At 39.3% G+C, this 17,630-nt stretch overlaps 1 protein-coding gene across 1 annotated transcript in view; it reads right to left on the reverse strand.

Moving 5' to 3' along the window:
- LOC108719434 (collagen alpha-1(XXII) chain) overlaps nt 1–17,630 on the reverse strand; it is a 165,231-nt gene that overhangs the window by 66,612 nt on the left and 80,989 nt on the right. Inside the window, exons 11-17 of the mRNA XM_018268284.2 lie at nt 17,503–17,556; nt 16,633–16,671; nt 8,649–8,702; nt 7,679–7,732; nt 6,146–6,199; nt 3,739–3,792; nt 1,865–1,909 (exon numbers count right to left, since the gene is read on the reverse strand). Of these exons, the coding sequence (XP_018123773.1) occupies nt 1,865–1,909; nt 3,739–3,792; nt 6,146–6,199; nt 7,679–7,732; nt 8,649–8,702; nt 16,633–16,671; nt 17,503–17,556 (354 nt within the window). The remainder of the gene's footprint in view (nt 1–1,864; nt 1,910–3,738; nt 3,793–6,145; nt 6,200–7,678; nt 7,733–8,648; nt 8,703–16,632; nt 16,672–17,502; nt 17,557–17,630) is intronic.

Consider the following 17,630-nt stretch of genomic DNA (forward strand, 5'->3'; position numbering starts at 1 on the left):
TGTTTCCTGACAAGCGGCTTGTAGTGTTTCAGGGGGGGAAAGTCAGACAAGAAAGAAACAAAATTGGTTTTAAATATCTTTATCTCTGACAGATCTTTTTATTCCTCGGAAAAGAGGCGGAAGATTTTCTCTTATCTGGAAACAATATTCCTTGGCCGCAAGAAAATGAGATTCTTCTGAAGTTGCGCCAAATAGGCGCCTGCCCACACCCACTCCTCTACCCTGGTTTATTTATTCTTCTATGGGAACCGGAAACTACCACAGATTCTAAATCTCTCAGCATAATATGCCAGAATTATGTTTGCTCATAGTCTGTACAGAGAGATCCCATAAAACTATGGCAGTATAGGTATTCCCTGTACTAAGCACAATTCAGCAGGAACAGTCCTAAGTTTGCTCATAGTCTGTACAGAGAGATCCCATAAAAATATGGCAGCATAGGTATTCCCCTGTACTAAGCACAATTCAGCAGGAACAGCCCCCTAAGTTTGCTCATAGTCTGTACAGAGAGATCCCATAAAACTATGGCAGCATAGGTATTCCCTGTACTAAGCACAATTATCATCAGTATTCTATATAAGAAATACAATTGGCTTTAATAAATAAGGCACAATACTGCGAAATATGTTGGTGCTATATAAATACATATTAATAATAATAGTTGCCCTTTAACATGTCAACTGTTTAAGTTTAGAAACCATTTCTAGTCAATTTCAGTTTCTAACAAGGGTTTCTGTAATGTTTTATATTAAGGTATTGCCTGTTAATTATTGGGCGAATATGGGACAGAAGTACAATTTATAGATTTATATAGTATTATAAAGACATTTTATAGATACAGCTCAGGAGTACCTTTATTTATCAGCAGGGGGCAGCAGTGATGTACAGATGTTATTTTTACTTGTATCACAAATACCGCCTTTTCAGATAACAGATCCCATACCTGTATCATCTCAGTACAACAGGCAGACTGTGTCTAACTGTCTGATACATTAGTTGCACTTACTTCTCTTCTAGTTTAACTCAATCGAATACTGAGCAAGTCTAACGATCTGAAACATTAAAGAGGTGGTTCACTTGAAGGTAACTTTTAGTATGTTAAAGAATGGCTAAATCCAAGCAACTTTTCAATTAGTCCTTATTTTTTATTCTTTATAGTTTTTCAAATTAATTGCTTTCTTCTTCCTTCTTCAAATGGGGGTCACTGACCCCAAAATGTATTGTTATTGTTACTTTTTATTAATCATCTTTCTATTCAGGCCTCTCCTATTTATATTCGTCTCTCTTATTCAAACCAATGCATGATTGCTAGGGTAACCATAGCAACCAGACTGTTAAAACTACAACCTGGAGAGCTGCTGAATAAAAAGCTAAATAACTCCAAAACCACAAATAATAAACAATGAAAACCAATTGAAAATTGTCTCAGGATATCCCTCTCTACATCATACTAAAAGTTCATTTAAAGGTGCAGAACCTCTTTAAACTACTTACAGTTGCAATATTCCCACTAAAACGTGTGCACTTCTTACTGTTCTTCATGTTGCCCTTGGTTATATCCGAAGTGAAACAAACAAGGACAAGTAGAAACCAATAAAAAAAATACAATAACTTATCGTCTAGTAAGAGTCATTATATTGCTTCGCTGAAAACACAACCAACTGCAACAACAATTGAATTGTTGAAAGACTGAATTATTCTAAAGGAACATGTCCATGAGGGATTCTCTGCTTGGGAGGGACAATTGCCTAGTAATGAATGTCCTGTGTGAGTTCCCCCTCCCATAAGTAAAATTCAGATTGTGACATAATGAAAGTCAGACAATTGCTGAAAGAATAAAAGAAGAAAGACTTGTGTTTCTTACCTTCTCCCCTCTGGAGCCCTTCTCTCCTCTTTCCCCTTGCAATCCCTAAATAAGAAATTAGAGTAAATTAAAGCAGACTCAGACTTCAGGGTCCTTTTTAGCAGTGACTTGGTTGAACCATTTTTTCGGCAAGGTAAGATTTTCTAGCCCCTAGCCCTAAAACATCCAGCACCCCTTCAGTCATCAGTGGGTAACTTCAATTGTCTTTAAAAAGTAGCAGAAGCTCTGCATGTTTATCCCAATCTTGACCTACAGTCTCCATCTTTTCCTACTGTCGCTATCTTTCCTTACTGTCTCCATCTTGCACTAGTCTCTCCATCGTATACTACTCTCTCCATATTGTACTACTCTCTCCATCTTGCCCTACAGTCTCTATCTTTCCCTACTCTTTCCATCTCCTACTACTCTCTCCATTTTGTACTACTGTCTCCATCATGCCCTACAGTCTTCATATAACCCTATAGTCTCCATCTTTTCCTACTGACTGCATCTTGTCCTACTGTCTCCAACGTGTCCTACTTTCTCCATCTTGTTGTACAGTCTCCCTCTTGTCATATTGTCTCCATCTTGTACTACAGTCAATCTTACCTAATGCATTCATTCTGCCCTACTCTCTACATCTTGTCCTACTGTTTTCATCTTGTTCTATTGTCTCCATCATGTACTATTGTCTCCATCTAGTCCTACTGTCTCTCTTTCCTACTGTCTTCATCCTGCCATACTGTTTCCATCTTTTACTACTGTTGCTATCTTGTTACACACTATTGACATTTTACTCTATCGTAGTCTTCTCCTTTTCCTTCGGCATTTTGAAATATTGTCTTCATTTTGCTCCATTTCTGCTGTATCCTACTATAGCCATCTTGTCTCTATCTTGCCCTAATGTCACCATCTTGCTCTACTCTAGTCATCTTGCCCTACTGTCACCATCATTTTGCTTTATTGTTTTCATCTTGCCCAATTATTTCTGTCTTGTTCTACTGTAGTCAATTTGTCTCCAAAGTACCCTACTGTCATCATCCTGTCCTTCCACCTCCATCTTATCCTGCTATTGCCATCTTGACTTACTCTTGTCACCTTGTCTCCATCTTTCTCTACTGTCATCGTCTTGCTCTGCTAAACCTATTAATTCCCTCTTCTTTCCTACAATTGCCATTCCAGTGACTCATGATCTGCATGAAGTTTAAACAAAATGCACACCAAAGAAAGATTAATATAACTTATTGGACCATATTTAGTGAACATTATCTCAATGCGGTGTTTGTCCCAATTTTTCCCGAAGTGTTCCCACTGTGTTTGCTAAAATATGTTATGCCTAAAATATAGGTGCAAGATTTGTGCTTGTTTTGAAATGTTGCACAAGTTGGACCCAGGACATTATGGGAATCTTAAAGGCAATCTTATATGGCATTCTGTTCTATTACAAAGAAGAGTCAATTGGTGCAGCACCCAAAGGGAACGTACTTTTATGCCTGGTCCATGACAGTTTAATGTACAAGGTATTCTTGCACCTCAGACCCTCAGTTACATAAATAGCCTCAATGGAACTATTTGGCTATTTTGGTACTTTGCCCAAATTTGCACACATATTTTAAAAACTATTCCACCATGCACTGAAACTAACTAATGTTACATTATTGGATTCATATTAGCTTTATAATGTACAAAGCCAAGAAGAACCTGTAATATAAGACATAATGTACCCATTATAAATCTAAGGATAATAACATTCACAGTCATCAAATTCCTACTGCCCTTGTATTTTACAATATGGAAACATTATCCCAAGCATAACTTTCAGCAGAAGTTCATGATTAGAAATCATAATACTAAACAGAAAAAGTGCTGCATTCCACTTATAAAATATAACTTACAGGAGACCCGACTGGGCCAGAAGTTCCAGATGGTCCTCTTGGTCCTTCTAATCCCTTTAGTTGGGGAAAAATAGGCAATGAATGTAGTGAATTAGAAACAAAATTAGATTAGATGCTGTGGAGTCATGTTCCTGCTGTCCAATTCACAATTTATAACCAACAACTTGATTTAATAAACCTTATTAAAAAAAAAACTTGTTTCCCTAATAGCGAATACTTGCCCTTTAAACAAATGTGACATATTGGCTACTGATTTAAATGATAATATTCATAAAAACACCAGTGAATCAGTTGAATTTTTGCATAAAATAGTTGTATGGGTAATTGTTAACTGTGACACTTCCTCTGGGAATAATGATGATACAATGGATACTTGTCCTGGAACCAACCATAGGCTGATGCTAATCTCATATCAAAACCGTCCGGAATATGAATTTCTTAAGAAAACCACTAACAAAAATGGTATTGTTTCTCTGAACTTTCCCAGCACAAATTATCACATTTCCTGTAAGCCAGTTGGGGGGTCCCATGATTCATTAGACAATGCTCTATACATTGAAGTTTCTGTACATTTCCGGAGTATAGAGTCATGAGCTGATCCCTATCAGTCAGTCCTCGGCAGCTTTATTCAATGAACACTGAGGGAATCATCAGTTCTTCTAAAGAACGTCTAGTTCTTCTGAACAACTGAAGTCAGAATAGATTAGTAGGACATTAGGGGTGAGTTGTGGGCCTACATTTTAACAAGGCCATTTCCCCAAGGTGACTTTACACTAATAACCTGCCTTCTTGGGTGATATAATCAAACTTGGGCCAGGTTAGGCCCAGGTTGAGAAGGAATGGGTTAGATGTACAGTAGGTCCATCATAAATACAAAAATCACCCATCATTTCCCTTCAGTTAAGGTTGTATCCACACCTGTTGGGTCATAGATCCAATACATCTGTTGCATCCTCATCAGTAGATGATCAGCTTTGTATTAATTTAAGCAGTACTGTTACCAAATGTGGACCCCAAATGGGCTAGGACTTAGGGAATGGGTGTGGTTTAATACAGACTGGGATGCGATCTTGGCATAGAGGGGGTATAAGAGGTTCTTTAGACCTTGTAACTTGAAGACAAAAGACCAGAGGAACCACTAAGAGTATGATGTGAAGGTCCTAAAAGAACAAAAACGTTTTGAGGTTGTGGTAGAACTGAGTTGGCCCATAACATAAGGGCATAGGTCATAATGATCGATGGTTGTGAAGTGGGTATAGATTGGAAGCTTCTCCTGAATGTCTTCTGATCATAATATAACATGGGCATTGTGTAATCAGGAATGACTGCTGCCTTGTTGTACAAGCTAAGTATGGTGGCTCAGTGGTTGACCTGGCAAAAAGGTTGCCACAGGTTCAAGTCAACAAGGTGTGTGCATTTTCTGTGGGTTTTCCTTTGGAAACTCTTTCCCCATATGCTATGTGCCAAAAACATGCAGGCAGGTTACTTGACATCTAATAAAACTGACCCTAGTAAATGTGAAAGGGAAATTAAATTGTAAACTCCACTGGGGCAGGGACAGCTGTTAATGATATATAATCTCTTTAAATCACTGTGGTATATGTCAGTACAGGTAAGTGGTCCATTATTCGGAAACGCGTTATCTGGAAAGCTCCAAATTACGGAAAGGCCATATCCCATAGACTCCATGTTATCCAAATAATCCAAATGTTTCCTTTTTTCTGTAATAATAAAACAGTAACTTGTACTTGATCCCAACTAAGATGTAATTAACCCTTATTGGAAGCAAAAGCGGCCTATTAGGTTTATTTAATGTTTAAATGATTTTTTAGTAGACTTAGGGTGTGATATTATGGAAATATCAGTTATCTGGAAAACCCCAGGTCCCAAGCATTCTAGATAACAGGTCCAATACTTGTACTATATAAATAAAGTATAATAAATTGACTATATGGTGTCCTTGATAAAAATAGAACATGTATGGATTTAAAAACCCTACTCATACTTAATGTGGGTTTCCATAATTAGCTTCAATCTTCCCCTAAAATCACCTAAACCAGGGGTCTTTCTCTAAATCCGTATCTCATTTCTAAGTTTACAGACTTCCATGTACTTAGTGCAGTAGTTCAGCGTTGGTCAAGCTCAGCACAATATTCCCATCTCGGAGGACATTGTCTCTATTGCACCTCACACGTCTTTGATGCTGAACTTCTGATGTCAGGTTTTTATGTTTTCATATTGATTCCCAAGGTCCTTCCCTATGTTCCTTTTTAGCTGTGAAACCCAGGCTGAAATGAAACTCTCAAATTAATCTGACCTGAAAAGATGCTGCTGCTACGTGTCTGGCCTCGTTAAGTTGCACTTATTCATTAAATGTATTGAACTATTAATTAAAAATGAAGTTTACCTGAAGCCCAGGGGGGCCTGCAATGCCGGTTTCACCCTTCTCACCCCTGTCTCCCTAAAAAACAAAACAACAAACAAACACACATTAAAATGAAATGTCTATGTGCACTAGCCCTGACAAACATCATGAGTCTGTAGGATGAGGTGCAATTCCCAGTATCCTCTAACAAAGCCTAGATACAAGATGATATTATAGAACTATAACAGGGTGACTGTTACCCCAATGTTTCTAGTTATCTGTAACCTTGTTATGAGCTAAGGCAGCCCAGTCTGAAGGCCAATTCGGGGGAGATTTGGGGTGAGTGTTTATTTGTGCCCTGGGTACCCCTGAAACTATAGCAGGGTGACTGTTACCCCAATGTTTCTATATATCTGTAACCTTGTTATGAGCTAAGGGGGCCCAGCCTGAAGGCCAGTCAGGGGGAGATATGGGGTGAGTGTTTATTTGTGCCCTGGGTACCCCTGAAACTATAGCAGGGTGACAACCCAATGTTTCTATATATCTGTAACCTTGTTATGAGCTAAGGGGGCCCAGCCTGAAGGCCAGTCAGGGGGAGATATGGGGTGAGTGTTTATTTGTGCCCTGGGTACCCCTGGAACTATAGCAGGGTGACACCCCAATGTTTCTATATATCTGTAACCTTTTATGAGCTAAGGGGGCCCAGCCTGAAGGCCAGTTAGGGGGAGATTTGGGGTGAGTGCTTATTTGTGCTCTGGGTACCCCTGAAACTATAGCAGGATGACTGTTACCCCAATGTTTCTATATATATCTGTAACCTTGTTATGAGCTAAGGGGGCCCAGTCTGAAGGCCAGTTAGGGGGAGATTTGGGGTGAGTGCTTATTTGTACCCTGGGTACCCCTGGAACTATAAAAGGGTGACTGTTACCCCAATGTTTCTAGTTATCTGTAACCTTGTTATGAGCTAAGGGAGCCCAGCCTGAAGGCCAGTTAGGGGGAGATTTGGGGTGAGTGCTTATTTGTACCCTGGGTACCCCTGGAACTATAGCAGGGTGACTGTTACCCCAATGTTTCTATATATCTGTAACCTTGTTATGAGCTAAGGGGGCCCAGCATGAAGGCCAGTTAGGGGGAGATTTGGGGTGAGTGCTTATTTGTGCTCTGGGTACCCCTGAAACTATAGCAGGATGACTGTTACCCCAATGTTTCTATATATCTGTAACCTTGTTATGAGCTAAGGGGGCCCAGTCTGAAGGTCAGTTAGGGGGAGATTTGGGGTGAGTGTTTATTTGTGCCCTGGGTACCCCTGGAACTATAGCAGGGTGACTGTTACCCCAATGTTTCTATATATCTGTAACCTTGTTATGAGCTAAGGGGGCCCAGTCTGAAGGTCAGTTAGGGGGAGATTTGGGGTAAGTGTTTATTTGTGCCCTGGGTACGCCTGGACCTATAGCAGGGTGTGGTGATATAATTCATCTTTGTGGAAATCATGAGATCATATATATACATCAACAATATTAAGAATACAGTGTATGAATGTGGTATTTGTGGCTGAAATATCAAAAGATCTCTTACTCTCTCTCCTTTGGCCCCTTCTCTTCCAAAAGCCCCAGATAAACCAATAGATCCCTAAAGAAAGTAATACATTATGTTAGTGACTGTACATTACTTAAGCAACATGTTTAAGTAAAGTAAAGAAGATGTTTATTTTGTTACCATGTTGTAACCTTTATGGCAGCTTGGCATTATATGTTGGCCAATCATATATCTGCCCATAGTGTAGTTTAGAATTTTTTTTTAGTTATCATCACGGCCTATTTATGACAGGGTCAAGGTGCAAAGTGCAACATACCAGCCTACAGCTTCATTGTGCTTTCCACTAGACGTCACCCTCGACAATGAAAGGAAGATTTATATCTACAGGGATGCAATTACCAGCCTCATCTAATTAACAGCCTCATTTCTGTCTTGTATTCTATGATTCACTTGGAATTTACATAAGAATGTTAAAGGGACTGGTCCAACCCATAACGCTCAGAATGATTTGTTGGGTTTGAGTCCAGACTTACATTAGTGGGAGTAGAAGATTTATGGTTGCTTGTAACTCACATTCATTACGATGTGTCAAATGGAAAAATGTCTAGTATTCCTAGAGCTGACAGCTTGGTTCTGTACTGAAATATTTCCACTGTAGCAGCACATACCCAGTATATTTCTCTGTGTACTTTATGGAAAAATTTCAAGTGTTTTTATGGTCCTGTATCCAAACCTAGTGCCTGTTTCTGCTACCTGGTCTCTATGATCCTGCAGTGATTCCAATGGTTCTCCAGAAGCCTCATAGCCGAGCAAAGCAGATGGCCCAAAACCCTTCCCAATACCTCGAAATGTGGCCTCCAATTCTTCGAAAGAAATCTCACTAATGCTATAATCCAGAGCTTCCCGCCAGTAAGTGAAGGAGCTGTAGAACTAGTCTGTTAGGAAACCCGGTGATTTAACTGCTGAGTTTATTGGAACACCAATTACAGTTGTCTATTCCATGTGGTACCTTCTCTCCTTTTTCTCCTCTGATTCCAGAAACCCCTTGTTTTCCTGTCTCTCCCTGAAAAATAGAAAAAGAAACAAAAACAGGTCAGAAGGTCCATATTCAACTGGAGGTGTAACTAGAAGAATGATAACAGCAATCATTATAATTACAACAGTAACGGTAAACCATATGCACCATCATTATATTGCAATAAAAGCCTTTTAGATTAATTATGTGCCTTTAGAAAGCACTCCCCCATACATTGATCTGCATTCTCCTCATTACAAGAGACCCATACTCATTGATAGATAAATATCTAATTTCCAGTCTTTGCGTTGGCCAGTCTAGGTTACTGCAGAGGTTCCTGAAGCAGATGCATCTGGTGTAAGGGGTTCAGATGGCTCACCATCCATTCCACCACCAAAAATGTTGTGTCTGTGTGTGCCAGATACGCCAATCAAGCCTAGTCCATCTATAAATCACCCCAACCTCCAACAAGAATGTCTCCCAAATTCAGCACATCGGATTCAGTCTATACAATGTTCAATGAACAGATAATCCATCCAGTTCCATATGGGAACATGGATTGACATATACAACACCTACTCATGTCTAGCTTCACTGTAATAGTTTTAAAATGTCACGTTTATTTGAACAAATTGTTATGGTGTTGGTTTTCTATCTGTAGCCGCATGCAAGTCTGGCATTATCCATTCTAATATTCCAGCAAATGATGATGAATCTGGGCTAATGTTTAGACTGCTCTTCCAGAAGGAATTGCACTGTAAGTGCTACGTGAATCTCTCCCCAGTTAAACCCTCATATCTAGAGTATCTTTATCCTCCGTAACATGAAGCTCTATTCTCAATTCCAAAGAAAGACTTGCAGTTATGTCAGACATTTTTAAAACCTCAATTCAGTGCTGTAACTAGTGCAGAGGTGCTCCCCATTATTCCAGGAATTATTGGATCCCATCTAAGAATATAACCTTTAACCTTTGAGAGACGTTGAGAGCGGCAACTTTAACAACAGTTCAAAATAGTGTCAGGTTGAACCACCATGATATCATATACAGGTATGGGACCTGTTATCCAGGATGCTCAGGACCTGGGTTTTTCCAGAAAATGTATCTTTCCGTAATTTGAATTTTCTGTAAACCCAAAAGTCTGGTCTTGTCTCCTATAAGGATTAACTATATCTTAGTTTGGACCAAGTACAAGCTATTGTCTTATTATTACAGAGAAAATGAAATATTTTCTAATAACTTGGATTATATAACTTGAAGTCTAATAACATAGACGCCATTATAAAATGGAGTCTATGGGAAATGGTCTTTCCTTAATTTGGAGCTTTCTGGATAACTGGTTTCCTATCAGATATCCCATATCTGTACTGTAAGACGTACATTATCCTTTCTATCTTTGTTACTCAACAGCATTTATCCTTTGTGGTTTTATTTACATTTTACCTACCTTAATGGTCCCTCTGATGGAGAGGGGACAGGGCAAATATTCTATAGAAAATAAGGAATTTTAGTCCAATGCTTGAGAAGCGCCAAATCAATATGGCTGCTGTTCCTCCAGCTCAACAATAAATATCCCACTGCAGACATAGGGGCAATAAGTACAGGGCCATGTTGAAGACTATTACTCCCCTATGTATCCCCAAATTAGGGGATGGATATGGGGAATGCAGGGAAATGTCTCTCCCCTCCCATCCATTAAGAATATAGAGCTGCCGAATCATTGTTCAATAGTATTAGGCATTATGCCCAATTTCGCACACTTCCTTAGAGGTTCTAGATGACCCCTTGTGAGTCTGATGGTAGATAGTTTGCTGTCCAGTGCCTCCTTGTTACAGAGGATAAATCCATAAAAACACCTTGACCTTGTACCTTGATAACCAACTGTTTTCACGCTGTGACATTGGACAAGCGCATGGAGACCTGTGTCTGTGCCTCCACCTGGTTCAATAGGGACAAGTTCCATGGCTGCAGGCACATTGCAGCTCGAGAATTTCAAGCATGAATCACATTCTTTTTTCCCCAGCTGTCATTAATTTGCTTAAGGATCACTCCATGTTTCATGGATTTCAGAATGTCAGAACTGAGAAAATAATCTGAGTAGTTTCTCAATGAAATATTAAGGTTGATCATCACCAGTTTTTTATTAGTGCCTGGGTTCTGTATAGATGTATGTATTACACTGATGTTGAAATCAATAAGCACAGGGCCTTTATGATGATGCAGGGTCCAGATATCTTATTTGGAAAGTGTGCTCATTGAATCATGTATAGCTGACTTTTCGTATTCTTTCCATTTTCCACCATCTTTTCCTACCTTAGTGTAATAATCTGCTCTTCTGTTGCCACCTTGCTCTACTGTCCTCATCTTGCTCCTTTGTTACTATTTTTCTTTATCTTGTCCTACTGTCTTTCTCTTCTGCTGTCACCTTCTTGTTCTAAGCTTGTCATCTTGACCTACAGTCACCATCTTGCTCTTTTGTTTCCATCTTCTTCTGCTGTCACCTTCTTGTTCTAATGTTGTCATCTTGACCAACAGGCACCATCTTGCTCTTCTGTTTCCATCTTCTTCCGCTGTCACCTTCTTGTTCTAATGGTGTCATCTTGACCAACAGTCACCATCTTGCTCTTCTGTTTCCATCTTCTTCTGCTGTCACCTTCTTGTTCTAATATTTGTCATCTTGACCTACAGCCACCATCTTGCTCTTCTGTTTCCATATTGTTCTGCTACCACCTTCTTGTTCTCATCTTGTCATCTTGACCTACAGTCACCATCTTGCTCGTCTGTTTCCATCTTTTTCTGCTGTCACCTTCTTGTTCTAATGTTGTCATCTTGACCTACAGTCGCCATCTTGCTCTTCTGTTTCCATCTTCTTCTGCTGTCACCTTCTTGCTCTAATGTTGTCATCTTGACCTACAGTCACCATCTTGCTCTTCTGTTTCCATATTGTTCTGCTGCCACCTTCTTGTTCTCATCTAGTCATCTTGACCTACAGTCACCATCTTGCTCTTCTGTTTCCATCTTTTTCTGCTGTCACCTTCTTGTTCTAATGTTGTCATCTTGACCAACAGTCACCATCTTGCTCTTCTGTTTCCAACTTCTTCTACTGTCACCTTCTTGTTCTAATGTTGTCATCTTGACCTACAGTTGCCATCTTGCTCTTCTGTTTCCATCTTGTTCTGCTGTCACCTTCTTGTTCTAATGTTGTCATCTTGACCTACAGTCACCATCTTACTCTTCTGTTTCCATCTTGTTCTGCTGCCACCTTCTTGTTCTAATGTTGTCATCTTGACCTACAGTCACCATCTTGCTCTTCTGTTTCCATCTTGCTCTGCTGCCACCTTCTTGTTCTAATGTTGTCATCTTGACCAGCAGTCACCATCTTGCTCTTCTGTTTCTATCTTCTTCTTCTGCCACCCTCTTTCCTTAATATTGCTCTAATATACCTGCTGTACCACATTATTTCTACCTACAGCTGTTACTTCTTGTGGCCCCATTATGTGCAGGTCCAGGGACAGTAAACACAGTCTGCGCCTCATAAATAATTCTCTGTAGGAGCACTTTTATATCCAAGCGCAAACCTTAGAAGTTTTTAAATTCATTATATATTCACCTAGGGTCATCACGCAGTACTAATAATCCTCAGTATAGGCACAATTACAGAGGGCTTCATGGGTCATTGTTAAGACATTAAAGCACACAATTACAAAACAGCAAACTGACATCAGATTTTCATTGACTCTATTCATCTAAAAATGCTTGATGTGGATCCAACAATTGTGTGAATTGATCACAGTGGGCAGAAAGTTATTATGTTAAAAGAATAAAAGTAGGGTGATGGGGAAGGTTAAAACGTAATTATAGGGAGAATTCATCCAATCCCCCATTCTATTTGGTATCAAAACAGAGTGGATGCAGAATTAGTAAAATTAGACATAACAAGTAAGAGAAGAATGTTTATATGTTTCCTGTTACAGAGGATAAAATTAGTTAAAACAATTCATCATAAAAAAGACAAAAGGGATCATTTACAATATTATATGTAACGTGTAAAGTGCAATAAAAGCCTGCCATCAACCGTTTTGGCCACCGCAGGCCATTTTGGATGCAAAGACCTGTGCTGTTTGACTATGGTGTCTACACCTTATTCTCCGGTAGATTCAAAAGGGGCGGGAAGGGGGAAGCAAGTAGGTACTCCCGCCCCATACCCATTCCATGTTTCATGAAGGAATCCAACCTATACCTGTACTGTCTGATGAGTCCTGTAGCAAGTGGTTTTCTTCAGTTCAAAAGTGTTAATGGTGGATAGTGTCTAATCAAATGGGAGAGTAGGAGAGTGCAGGTTTAATTATCCTGCAGGTCTGCAGTGATGAGTGAATCTGTCCTGTTCCACTTCACTGAAAATTCTCTAAACTGCAAAAAAAAATTGAAACGCGAAAAATTCGCAAAATGCGTTGAAGTCGATAGGTGTCAAATTTTATTTTTTTTTATCTTTAAGTGTGCAACAATTTGCTCCAAATGCATTAAAGTCAATGGGCATTTTTTCTTGTGCCAACTTTTTTGTCCAAATGCATTAAAGTCAATGGGCGTTGTATCTTTTTTTGTCTCGCCGACAATTTTGTCTTGGCAACTTTTTTGTTGCTGCAAATTTTTCCGCTGTGATATTTTGCCGCTGTTTCACAAAAAAATTTGCAGATGGCAAAATGTGGAATTTCACTGGGAATCCGTGGCTGGTGAAAACATTTGCTCATCACTACGGGTCTGGTTAAACATTTTGCTTCATCACCCACCCTTGAATGATGTCTCTTCTATGGTTATAGTGATCATGTTTTAGTACAGGTGAAGGGCTTCCAGTAAAGCTGGTGGGGGTAGGGTTGAATAGCAGGCCCGAGCAGGAAATAATGTTGGTTAGGTAGGCGCAGGGCTAAACAATTACATTAACACAGGTCTCTAACGTTAGATGCTGCCAATTGTTTGGCTTACTCGATCTCCTTTGTTTCAAAGCTCCAGTTTGTTGGTCAGTTCATTTGTGTTGGTCGATCCAGAAGAGTGAAGTCTCCATACATCTCCCACCCAGACTTTCACAAGGTGTAAATATGTGCGGGATTTTAAATTGAACTCTGCATGGTGCTCACAAGGGTTCCTTGATTCAGATGACCATCTAGCTGAGATAACCTTACTTCTCATTGAGGAGATGGTACAAAGTAGCTGAGCTTTAGGAAAGACACAATCCTTTTAAAGTCAACTCTTTATTGATCTCACGTATACTGATAAGGAAGGGGGAAATTCCTTTATAACCAGAACCAGACATTAACATTTCTCTTTGGATCAGTGACCTTGAACAACAGGAGCTAAAATGCCTTAAGTTCTAATAAATAATAATGAATAATCCATTGCATCCGTTATAGGAAAGAACTGGTCCTGTGAAAGTTGCTCAGTTCTGTGAATAAAGAATTCCCTTGAGAAATCCCAGTCCTGACCTGAATTTTTTATACGTTAATTATAAGACATCTAAGTCACCCACAAAGACAGGTCTTTCTCCATAACACAACCTTTACAACCCCTTTATTAATTTAGTTACCCTTCTGAGTTCTTTTTCAAGTTCATTGATGTTTTTTCTGGGCTAGTGCCTAACATTTTATGTGCGATCTAATATAGCGTTAGAATTATATATAAGAAAAAAATATATTTTCTTCTCTTGCATCAATCTCTTTTTAGAGAATACAATACATCAGCAATCCTATCAGTCTATGTCTGAGGAAAGAAAGAAAGAAAGAAAGAAAGAAAGAAAGAAAGAAAGAAAGAAAGAAAGAAAGAAAGAAAGAAAGAAAGAAAGAAAGAAAGAAAGAAAGAATGGAGGGGGGGAGGGAAGGAAGGAAGGAAGGAAAGAAGGAAGGAAGGTACCTTAAATGCCAATAGTACACATGACCTTTATATTGTTTGTGTTATACATTATAGGGAAGGCTGACATATGGAAATTCATGTTAAAGTTACATCTCTTGAAAATATAGGGTCACTTTTAATAAATGGAAGTTGATAAGCAATTTGTTCCTCCTAGTTGGATTTTTTAGACATGTCTTCAACTTTAGATTCATGTCCCATTAAGTTGGAAGCTCTAAGTGGTGACTGTAAAATATTTCCTTCTACTGATTGCTAAGTAGAATATGTACAGAGGCACAGTGGTATTATCTTCTTCTTATTTCCTATAGATGTCATTTAAATTCACTGTCCTGCAAAGGGTACGATAACCTTACGAGTTGTAGCGGAACTCACTTCCCAAAATAGCACCAGTAGAGATGTCGCGAACTGTTCGCCGGCGAACTTGTTCGCGCGAACATCGGGTGTTCGCGCTCGCCGGAAGTTCGCGAACGTCGCGCGACGTTCGCCATTTTGGGTTCGCCATTGTTGGCGCTTTTTTTGCCCTCTCACCCCAGACCAGCAGGTACATGGCAGCCAATCAGGAAGCTCTCCCCTGGACCACTCCCCTTCCCTATAAAAACCGAAGCCCTGCAGCGTTTTTTCACTCTGCCTGTGTGTGCTGAAGAGATAGTGTAGGGAGAGAGCTGCTGCCTGTTAGTGATTTCAGGGACAGTTGAAAGTTTGCTGGCTAGTAATCGTTTTGATACTGCTCTGTTATTGGAGGGACAGAAGTCTGCAGGGGTTTGAGGGACATTTAAGCTTAGGTAGCTTTGCTGGCTAGTAATCTACCTTCTACTGCAGTGCTCTGTATGTAGCTGCAGTGGGCAGCTGTCCTGCTTCAGATCTCATCTGCTGACTGCTGCAATAACAGTAGTCCTTGTAAGGACTGCTTTTATTTATTTTTTTGTTGTTTTACTACTACTACTACTACTACTACTACTACTACTACTACTACTATAAGAGCCCAGTGCTATTAGTCTAGCAGTGTTGGGGAGTGGGACTGGTGTCCCTGAAATCACTAACAGCTCTCCCCCTACACTATCTCTTCCAAGCACACACAGGCAGATTTTTCAGATACATTTTTGCCCTTGATCCCCCTCTGGCATGCCACTGTCCAGGTCGTTGCACCCTTTAAACAACTTTAAAATCATTTTTCTGGCCAGAAATGTCTTTTCTAGATGTTAAAGTTCGCCTTCCCATTGAAGTCTATGGGGTTCGCGAACCGTTCGCGAACCGCTCGCATTTTTGCGCAAGTTCGCGAATATGTTCGCGAACTTTTTTTCCGACGTTCGCTACATCCCTAAGCACCAGCCACAAACTGATGCAATGTCCTGAATACTTAAGTCACATTCCAGTGATACTGTATATATATATATATATATATATATATATATATATATATATATATATATATATATATATATATATATATATATATATATATATAGTCCAGTAGATGAAAGCACTCACAGCTCCATTGTAAAGATAAAGTTTAAAAGGTTTCTTTATTGAACCCACATCAGATCAACGCGTTTCAACCCCCACAGGGCCGTCATCCTGATGACGGCCCTGTGGGGGTTGAAACGCGTTGATCTGATGTGGGTTCAATAAAGAAACCTTTTAAACTTTATCTTTACAATGGAGCTGTGAGTGCTTTCATCTACTGGACTTTATAAATTTTTGGTTAGCACCCAGCCTTGACGCTAATGAGTGGTGAGTGCAGTGACGGCAAGTATATTTATATATATATATATATATACGTGAAGGGCAGTTAGATGATAGCAAACCAGGGGCTTGTCTTTGATACAAAGGCTTTTCAATTACACAAGTTATCATTCTGTATATATGGTCATGAAAACTTTTTAGCCTAGGTTATTCATTATTGGGAATTTTATCTGAACATGTGTGATTATTAGGGCTGACCATTTCTCGTCGCAGAAGGACATCAAATCACATTCAAGAAGCAAATCTGTGGCCTCTAACTGAAAACACTAAAGTCCCATTAAAATCCACTTTACTTCTTCCTTCTAAGAGGAATATGAATATGCAAAAATGTGTATTTACCTGTTCTCCTTTTTCGCCTTTTGCTGCAAGAATCCTTCCCTGCAAAGTAGACATGAATATTCATCAGTATCCCATAACTCTAGGCAATACTACTATAAGGAACGTCCAACTCTGAACATTCTGGCACTATGTAAATAAATAGTGATGATGATTGTAGAAGAACCAAAAATGTTCAGAGGAGGGAACCAAAGGATTCCTACAGGTTAATAGGCAGCAGTATTTATGGTAGTCATTATAGTTGCCCATGTAACCTTAAGGAAAATTACTCTGAATGGTCGTCTGAGCTCTTTACATATTTGTTTCTGTTAATTTTCATTATATTAGCAGTTGTACACTCCTAATATCATGGATGTATGACAGGAAGCATCTCTCTCGCTTTTATTGCTTCACATTGGGCAATAGAACTGAGCAGATGAGTGTCCGAAGATGCTTCCTGCTTTTACCAGCATATATCCATCATATATCCATATGGCATACTCTGTAAAATGAATATAATCCAGGTGTAGGATCTATTATCCAGAATATTTTAGACCTTGGTTTTTCCAGACAAGGGATCCTTCTATAATGTGGATCGCCATGCCTCAAGGATTTAACACAGCATTTATATATTTAAAAGTTTCCCTTCAGCATTAATTTTAGCAGGCTTCACTTGCAAGTTCAAGGTACTTACGCTCTCCCTCTGTTTGGTTTAATAGGACCCTAAGGAAAACGGCCTTGTTGTAGATCAAAGATTTCTGAAAAACTACTTTCTGGATAATAGATCTCATGCCTGTACTTTGATGAGTAATGAATTTTTTTAGCACTATAAATAATGAAGGAAGCTGCAGATAAGCTAATTTGTCATCAATGAACCCATTAGATGATACTTACAGGCTCCCCTTTCTCTCCTTTCAGTCCTAGGGCTCCTGCCCTGCCTTCTTCTCCCTTTTCCAAAGAAATTATATGATTTATTACATTTCTATGAAACAGTCAATAGTATCATACATCTAAAAGGGGGC

Source organism: Xenopus laevis, chromosome 6L (genome assembly GCF_017654675.1).
Source record: "Xenopus laevis strain J_2021 chromosome 6L, Xenopus_laevis_v10.1, whole genome shotgun sequence".
Lineage (NCBI taxonomy): Eukaryota > Metazoa > Chordata > Amphibia > Anura > Pipidae > Xenopus > Xenopus laevis.